The sequence below is a fragment of the Labrus mixtus genome, chromosome 20 (assembly GCF_963584025.1).
Source record: "Labrus mixtus chromosome 20, fLabMix1.1, whole genome shotgun sequence".
NCBI lineage: Eukaryota > Metazoa > Chordata > Actinopteri > Labriformes > Labridae > Labrus > Labrus mixtus.
The window spans coordinates 14,351,084-14,360,478 of NC_083631.1; the positions used below are offsets into that span (position 1 = coordinate 14,351,084).

Here is a 9,395-nt window from a genome sequence, read left to right on the forward strand (position 1 = left end):
GCAATACAATAAAAATTATGACTTGCTGAAATGTTATTTTTGTTTGGACTTTGTTTATAAAATCACATGTCATGTCCATAGACTGTTAATATTAATGTCATGTCTGTGTCTGTGTCTGTGTCTAGGTCTGGACTTCCATGAGGACCTGCATCGCATTGGAGCAAAGGAGGGACTGAAAGGCCGCAAACTTCAGAAAGCTATGGAGAGCTATGCTTGGAACATCACTGTCCTCAAGGTAAGATTGACAACCATTCCTGTCATGTGGCCTTCAGCCCAACATAGTACTGTATTTTATTCTGGAGATTATAAGCAGCTAGATAAGCAAGAGATTAAACTACATGGCATCTCAAGAAAGCGCTCTGGGCTAATTGTATTTGCCTCCTGTCTAATCCTTAAATCTCTTAATTAATTGCTGTTGATTACAAGCACTCTTTCATTTATTTGCTGGTGTAAGTAACTTGACAAAACACAAAAGGATTGTTCGCACTAGTTTGTATACACACACACACACATGCTGCTGCTCCATCATTCCTCATACGGGTACACTTGGCCTCCAGGACGTGCTTTGAAGATGATGCTCAGCAAAATGCATTCCTGTCTCTGCTTTTCCCATGACAAAGGGAGATAAGGTTGCCCAGTGGCCTCATCTCACTGCTACTATGAACACCAGTAGTAATAGCAACACTGATTAAAAAAACACACCACATGCTGCTCAGACTGTGATGTGCTCAGCGGGCCTGTTTTGCTAAATAAGGACAGAGCAGCGAGGGTATTTTTATCTCATCTCATCGCCCTCAAATCTTTGAGCATTGGGTGAAGAAGCTCATTTGGTTGAGCTTTTGCTTGAGTTTCAGGTCAGGTAGATTTTTTTCGATTATGCAACTAACACTTATTTTCATGATAAATCCACCACTTATTGAAAATGTTTCTGTTAATAGATAGTTATAAGAATGTATTAAATACTGTGAAAGAAGACCATAATAAGTAGAGTCAAGACATTGCTTGTTTTGCAAGATATTGACTAAAGCACTTATATTGTATAAAGTTATTTTTCTTTTTTTCTTGCAATAACACTGCACCTGCATGTGCAACAGACAGATTTATCTTAATTAAGCCTTATTGCACTCTTAAGAATTGAGCAACACATGTGCTTAAGTAGCATAACAGATGGACGACCAGCACTAATCCCTATGTCACCCGCGTCTCTATCATCACCCCTAAACTTACCTTACTCCTCCCATCCCTGCCGCGTCTTCCTTTTTTTAATCATTTTTCGTGTCCTTGAATTTTTATTCCATGAGCCACATTCTCAACATGAAGGCATCCTGGCATGCAGATAACTCCTCCTCCACCTCCCATTCTTCAGCTGTAATCTGTGTCTCATACTGAACATTTGGTGAGCGCCTGGTGCCTGTTTGCCAATGCTGGCAGCCATGCCCAGTTATTTTCACCTGTCAACCTCGCCAGATCCTCAGCAGGCCTGGAAAGACTCGCTGCTAGGAAGCAAGAGAGAAAGAGTCTTGTTTATCACTCTTTCTCCCACAGCCTCTCTTCCAAACTGCCTCTCCATGCTTATTTTGACAAGTACAGACTGATCAGAACCATGAAAGTAAGTAAAAATGAAAGAAAGTATTTGCCCATTCCTACCTGTAAAAATCCCATCTGTACCTCCCTAACATAACCAACATTGAAGAAAAAACAGCTTTTGAAGCAAATGTCAAGTTTTGTTTTTTAAAGCCTTTTTAAGGAGAGTTGTTACAGGCTCAGCGTTGCCACTTCCCACTCACAATTGTAGTTTACTCTAACTGTACCCTGAAATTAATTTACAGGCTGTTGGCTGCATGTACTTTTAGCTAAATGGCAGAATGATTTAGTTAAACAAGGAGGTCAGGATCAAATGTAATAAGGATATTGTGGTAGAATTTAGCGGATGCACCCCCTGGAAAGCTTTAGGCCAGCTGTAGGGGTGAATGTAGCCAAACACAAGTGCTGTCGTGATTTAGCTCTGGCAGCACGGGACAAGCTGCTCGCTGTCTTCTTTTATGCCTGGTGAGTCATGACTTATATAATATCATTTTTTTCTAACATATGACTTATTCATGCTTCCAGTTTGCGTGCTGAAGTGGTTCAGGTAAAAAGGCCACTTGCCAAGTATTATCATCACCTGGGAGTAAAACATTGGTCACTGTGTGCAGGGCAGCTCCTTTACTTATTCTGCAATATGTCAGACAGTGTTGAGAACTCTATCCTTTTCAACATTCATACTGCAGCACGGGTTGGCCTGTGACTCTTCACAGGGATTTTATCTGAACGAAGCTGTCACAGCGGGTCAGACCAAGTCCACAGTGAAGTTCAGAGGGAGGGAAGGAAAATATACAGAGTCACAGATGAGGAGGAGACTGCAATCATCTTGCTTGTGAGCAGATGTTGGAGGGATGGTGGTGAAAAGAAAGAGTGCTTGCAGACAAACTGAATTGAAGCCAAAAGGTAGAATTCAAGGATTTAAAGACAGTGGAAGTGAAGAGAGTTTGTAAAAGCACATGGTCAGATTGGTTAGGTCACTTTTTTTTTCCCAAGGTAATAATAAAAGCTTCCTCACACGTGCAGAAATTGCTGCCTGTGGAGAAGACTGCCACATTTCCTCATGGCAAAGACAGCTAGCTTAAGGAGGCAGGCAGCCATGGCTGTGGCCCAGATTGACTTGACAGCGCTGTAAAGCAGAAGGCATGTCCTGACCACTTCCTCCACATATGGCAGGCATTCTACTCTTGGGGTGCTCCCAAAAAAAAGAGAAGAGATGTAGTATAACATTATCACCATGTGACGGCACAATTCAGCAGCAGAGGGAAGCAGTACAAGTAGCTGACAAGCACCCAAAGGCTTTTATTCAATGGCTGTATACTGCCCCCTTCTGCATCTTATACGTTTATGCACTAAGGAAAACCTTTACCTATTATTATTCCACCTTACCCTGATTTTCCCCCCTTAATTTAACAAGGTATATCTTAAATACTTTTTAAGGTTTTATAAAAAATATATATATATATAATAAAAATCTGCTGTCAAATTCAAGCAGCCCTGGGGGAACTGATTTGAATAATGTTTCGAGCAATCTTAATGTCGTTAAATCAGAAGTTTTTAAGCTCCTTTGAGGAACTTTTGGTTTGTGTTGCCCCCCTGTAGACCAAGCAGTGCCTTTTTATCTCCTTATTGTTAATGTCCTCTATATATATGCCTTAATAGCGTATTCTGCTTGTCCTGCTTTCTTTAATAGTCAGTGATGTCATTAACTGTCATTCTTTGCCATGACAAATGTGAACAAAGGTTGTTTATACTGCTCCTACAAAGGCTAAAGACCTTAACTCGCCAGAGTGTAGAACTGAGATAAATGACTTAAAAGTCTTTTTGTTGTCCAGCCAAATGAATTGCAGGCAGAATATTGGAAATGTGGCAATTCTTTGGCTTTTTAATGAGGTTATTAATGTTCATAAAAATCTTTAGCTCAAGCATGACCTCTGACACTTATTTGGAAGTTAAGGTACTCTGCCTTTGCATTGCCTGTACAATGATAAGGGGTCATGCCAAGGCAAAAGGCATTAACTTCCATTTGATACTGTATTTCACTTGGTTGCATTGTTAAAATAACACAACCAACACTATTTCTTAGCTACACTTTAGTCAAGCTGCTGTGTGTGTCAGAAGTGCTTGATGAGAGATATTAAAACAAAGGCATAACACCTTAACTCCACTGCAGTGAAACAGTAACTTCACTTTGATCCGCAGCAAAACAAAGGCAGAAGACCTTAACTCAGTTTGAGCATTCCTGAAGACAAAGACCCTTATAAGTGAAGTTACTGGACTCTGCCTTGGTTTCTCGAGGGCTTTTGGAAGTTAAGGCAAATACAACCTACTATTTTCTCAAAAGAACAACAGCACAATTGACTCAAGATATCTGTCCACATAGTAAAGCACATCTGTAATGTTCCAAAAAAAAAGTTACTGCCTTTTGCCTTTGTAGGGCAGTATACAGTGGGATGTGAATCTACTTCTCTGACACCTACCCTGACACAATTATTTAGAATTTAAAATAACTATAAAGTAATTATCAATCTTTTTTTCTTATGTTATTGTCGCTTTTGTAACTTATTTCAAGGTTGTTTCTGTCTGTTTCACTTAAAAACTCCTCACAAGAGCTTTCGATAAAAGTCTCCATATCATTTATATAGTGCTGACGAAGTTGTGTTTTTGTCTATCTCTCTGTTTCTGTCTGAACTTCAGGGCCAAGCTGACCTGCTGAAGCACGCTAAGAGTGAGGCTCTGGACACTCTGCGTCAGATCCACTGTGCAGCTCAGTCCTGTGGCCTCAATAAAAATGGAGCAGCTTCCCCCCAGCTCCAGCACCACCCTCACCACCAGCCACAGCAGGTCCAGACTCAGCAACAACCTCAGGCCAAAGCCCACCCACAGCCTCAGACCCAGTCCCAGCCCCAATCCCAGACCATACCTCAGGATTATCTCTACCCCCTCTCCCAGCAACACCCCCAGCTACCAGCTTTCCCCCTTCTTCAAACTGTTTCGAAACCACCGGCATATACTCAACCCCCACCCTTACCCCAGCTGCAGTTCCAGAGCCAGCAGCAGAGGGCGGAAGGACCTCTGGGCGCCATCCCTGAGAAAGAGATGGTCACTGATGACCCTGTGGCATCCTGCTGACCCGCAGCCTGTGCCCACAGAGAATCCTACCCAAAGAGAGACAGGGAGAGCCAGATAGGGATGGAGAAGAAGAGTGTTGAAGAAAAGCAGGAGGCCAGTTACAGAGGGCAGATGGAGGAGATGGCTGAGAGAGTTAAAGAGATGATGATGGTGAGGAAGACTCGGCGTGTCAGGAGTGAGACACAAGTCTGAGAGGAGGGTTTAAGGAGAAAAGACAGAGAGACCTAAACTTCGCACATTTCTGAACAGTGTGAGAACTTGAAGATTGTTTGCTTTGCTCTGTTATGGATACGGATGTAATCCTTCTGACCAGCGAAGATTAGATCTCTCTGTTTTCTCTCTTGTAAAGGGTCATAAGGGCAACAGCTAGAAACAAGCCTCTGGTAGTGTGATCAGTCATTTAGACATCCCTGTCTCTCTGGGCAGTGCTAGTTACAGTACATGCTCTCTCACTATGTACTTTAGCTCTGTGGGTACAGGCTTTACCTCACGTTGGCATTTTTTTTGCCACATATTTGCCTTTTCATTTCTGGAGACTCCTCAGCATGTCTTTGAGCTTTTATTTTTTAGTGCTCACACGCCTCCCCCTACACCTTAGACATAAAGCTATGTGCAAACTGTGACTCATTCAACAAAAAACAAAAAAATGTAATTTTCATTTCACGTGCACAAAGTACAATTGCTCGACTAGGCTGTGCTTTGTAGAATTCACAGAGAACCATTTCAGCACAAACCAGGGGTCTGTAGAGCTACAACAGAAAATCATCCTTTGCGTGCTGATGTCCTCAGTCATCCTAATGCTCTTCTTTCATCATTTGCTGACATCGACCTCCATCAGACCCCTGCACATGTCTAATATCATTCCTTATTCTTTTAGTTATTTGGCATCACTTTACTACCCCAACAGGGTCCCCTTGTCTCCTCCCCAGGGGCTGTGTGTGTGTGTGTGTGTGTGTGTGTGTGTGTGTGTGTGAGTGCGTGCGTGCGTGCGAGACGTTATGTGAGTTGTTTTTGGTCCCCAGGGTGGAGCCATCCTGCATCTGAAAGAGGCAGAGCTCACCAGCCAATCACAACTGGAGTATTGACCCTGCCTGTTAGAGGTCAAGCTCAACAGGAACACATAACTGCTGTCAATAAAAACACAAAATAAAGTGGCTATAGATGTAAAGTGTATGTAAAATGTACGAGAGAACATATATTGCTATGATATTTCTTGCAGATATGGACATTAATGATTAATATTATGATGATTGTTGTTCTATTGATATTCTGATTCTTTTTTTTAACATAACTTCCACAAACCGTATTCAGTGATTAGACGCCTGTTGTTCTGTGGTGCAGGTCAGGACTACCAGTGTATGTGGGACTGGGACGAAGGATTACGGGTTAGCACCACAACATCAGGGTCAGTCAATAACCTGAGATATGTTTCACTGCAGAGTGAATGTGGATTCTGTAAGAGCTCCTTTAAGTGGACCATTAAAACTGGCTTCATTGTTTATTATGTCTCCTCTTGTCAATGTCCTCTTTATGACCAAGAAAGGCTTTTTTTGATATTTCTATTGAATTCTAGCAATATATTTATCCGTACTTGGACTGGTAGCTAAAAATAATTAACAGATACGGGGTTCAGTGAACGACTTTGGTTATATGACTTTTTGAATTGCTTTCATGCAGCCATTGATGACTCTTTGGAGCATTTTGAAAGCAGCTTTCACTTTGAAATCTGAAGCAATCAATAAAGCTTTTTGGAGGCTTCATTGATTGCTTTAAATGCACTGTGATGCATGGTTAATTGTCTTAATCTAAAAATATTATCTTATCTATAACCAAGATGTATGGCATGTATTTTATCATGATTTACTTTGTCCATTAAAAGCAATGCTCCTTCTGCCCCTTAACACAAATACAGTTTGTCGCTGTGAGGATGTCAAACAACATTCAGAAGTCAATAATGGCTTCAGAGTGGTTTTTATGATGAGTTCTGCGATTGCCAGTATGCTACCATTTATAAAGCAGAGTATGAGGCGTAGTGCATCTAATATTTCTTAGCTCCCAAAATAGCCTTCAAAATAAATATTCAGTCTTGATGTTTTGGGGCCCTTTTAAGTTAATCAAAAACGTGTTTGCACTAGTGAACGTATAGTGTAGAAGAAAGAAAATCCACAAAACTCTTGCCATTATGGCACATTTTGTACAATGGAATTAAGTCCCTAGATGGTCATTAGAATGAGTAGAAATGAGCAATGAGCTAATCATGACAACTGAAAAAGGGCATGTTGCAGTCATTATATTGGTATGTCGTCATAAACCTTTGGCATATGGACACAAAGACATACCTCTAGTTCATCAAAGGTCCAGAGAAGAGCCTAGGAGATGTTTTTTTTTTTCTCAAACAGGACTCTAATTAATGGCAGCGAGCTTCACATTAGCTTTTCAAATGAGCAAGCAGCCACAAAAAGAATTATTGGTTTCTGTGTCATACTTGTGGTTGGCCTGAACGACGTCCATCAGCGCATGGACAGACCAAATAAAAGACACTTGTTCTCAAGCGGGGACAGAAGAAGATCAGACGACTCCTCATCAGACGAGCTAGAAGATGATGTGGCTCCACTCCAACTTCCAGAAAGCTGCTGGGAAGGATACGTCTAACAGGGTAGGACAGCTTAGTTTTTTTTATGTGAAATAAAACGATTTGAGCAGTTTGACATGAAACAGTCTCAGTTTCAATCTTTTTTTTAAGGGTGTTTTTTTTTTTATTCATGAGTTTGTTTGTGGACGGGTAAAAATGCTTTTCTCATATTTTCCGTCACATTTTTAAGTCCTTTCAATTCACCAAGGCAGAAGCAGCTGGCTTAAAAGTCTTCTGACACATTTTCTATTTTAGGTTTTATTTCTGATTTACGGAGAGACTACTCTTGCATTTGAACTGAAATTTACAGTGAAGCATTTTTATGTTGACCTTGTTTCTCCATGTGGCGGAGCAATTCCTGTAAGTAGCAAGCTGATATTGTGAGAGCACAGCTCAATGAATTTGTAATATAATATAAATCTAAAAGGAGCAGACACCTTCTGAGAAGTGAGTTGGCATGCATTCATAGGTAATGAGTTTACATATAAGCTTACCATGTATATTCTAATTGTATTTCCATATATTTTTGGTCTGTATGAGGTCAATCCCTCCTATTTCTTTGTATCTGCATTATTTAAAAAAAATTTAAATCATTTTCTACTCACCTGGTTGCACATAACACACATTTTCTAGCATTAAAACATAACATGCATCGTGAGGAAATGTGGCATTTTTTTGAAAGGAGTGTTTTTTGAGCTTGGTAGATAGGACAGCATTTAGAGGAAATGTGGGGGGAGAGAGTGATGGATGACATGCATGAAACAGCATCAGGACTGGGAATTAAACTTGTGCCCAGTGCGACAAGGAATACAGCCTTCAAACACAGAACTGTGGAGAGATTTAGGTTGTAGCAAGCAACTGGTGTATCATTTTCTTGTGACATTAATAAACATTCCATGATTCATATCTTTGTGTGTCAATAATTTAGCACATAACCATTAACCAAATTGTTTGTCATGAAGCTGATGTGTTCTTGTTGAGTGATCATGGATTTATTTTGTGTAGGCTAAAGAAATACATGTAAGCTGTATCAAATACATACTGATTCACAGCTCCTTTAAAAGCCTAAAGTTTGTCTCAGTTGTCTTGTGTGTGATCTAATCTGTTTATCCCAGCAGAAAGTCCTGCTGCTGGTCTGGATGTTGCTGCTGTCTGAGCTGACTTGTGATGCTCACAGCATGTCTGAGTGCTGCAGACAGCCCTCCCAATCCTGCCGCCTCTATGTGCTGCTGTGTCGCTCTGGCAGTAAGACCTTCGGGGGAGCGCTCACAGGTGATGCTTCGGCTGGAATCCTCACTTTGGGTAAACGGAAAGAAGACGTGGACCGCTTACAAAGCCGACTGGCCAACCTCCTCCACGTGTCCAGGAACCCAGCAGCTGGGATTCTAACGATGGGGAAGAGGACTGAAGAGAGGTCTGCAGATTACACAGACTGGATGGCTCAGTCAGGAATCCCAATCACAGCACTTAAGCAAAGCTAAATCACTCACGGCATGAGCATACTGGGACTATTTGCAATTTTCTTTGAGCTGTGCACTTTTGAATGTGATGTCTATTTCCCTATCAGATAGTAATACGAATAATAAGAAGATATTGTGGTGAAATAAACAATATGAAAAGATAACACGTCTTTTATCTTTGGTGTTTTTGCTATGGTTGGAACTATCACAGAGCTGGCATTAGTAAGTCCTCTCTAAATGTGCACTTGGGCCTTGGTAAAAATTGTTCCAATGAAACATTAAGAATATCAAAGGTTACGTTTTGGGTATAAGCTGGGAGGGTGTTGCCTTTTCTTTCAGAAATAACTGAGAAGATTCAAAGATTTATTCGCCCTTGTCGCAGTCAAGTCGAAGAACAAGGCTCACGGTGTGGTAATGGAGCAGACCACAAGATGGTGCTGATAAGATAGAGTTGAACTGATTCACTAAGCTCATTAAATAGGATACCTGACTTGTTCACGATTTGTGAAAATGTCATATTCATTTAACAAAGAATTACTTACATAGATACTATTGGTATACTATAACTTTAATTGTTTAACAAGAACAAG

At 40.9% G+C, this 9,395-nt stretch overlaps 2 protein-coding genes across 3 annotated transcripts in view; both read left to right on the forward strand.

The window, feature by feature from the left end:
• Positions 1-6,212, forward strand: part of plcl5 (phospholipase C like 5) — a 61,134-nt gene extending 54,922 nt beyond the window's left edge. Inside the window, exons 5-6 of the mRNA XM_061027044.1 lie at positions 126-235; positions 4,279-6,212. Coding sequence (XP_060883027.1) covers positions 126-235; positions 4,279-4,713 — 545 coding nt within the window. The 3' untranslated portion in view covers positions 4,714-6,212. The remainder of the gene's footprint in view (positions 1-125; positions 236-4,278) is intronic.
• A 587-nt stretch (positions 6,213-6,799) lies between these two features.
• Positions 6,800-8,963, forward strand: hcrt (hypocretin (orexin) neuropeptide precursor). 2 transcript variants are annotated; one of them, XM_061027056.1, is made up of 2 exons: positions 6,800-7,369; positions 8,461-8,963. In XM_061027056.1, exons 1-2 carry the CDS (start codon positions 7,313-7,315, stop codon positions 8,824-8,826), a joined length of 423 nt encoding a protein of 140 aa, XP_060883039.1. In that variant the 5' UTR covers positions 6,800-7,312; the 3' UTR covers positions 8,827-8,963. The 2 variants fall into 2 exon arrangements, with proteins under 2 accessions (XP_060883039.1, XP_060883040.1); XM_061027057.1 differs by having other exon boundaries at positions 6,811-7,369; positions 8,464-8,963.
• Positions 8,964-9,395: the final 432 nt, after the last annotated feature.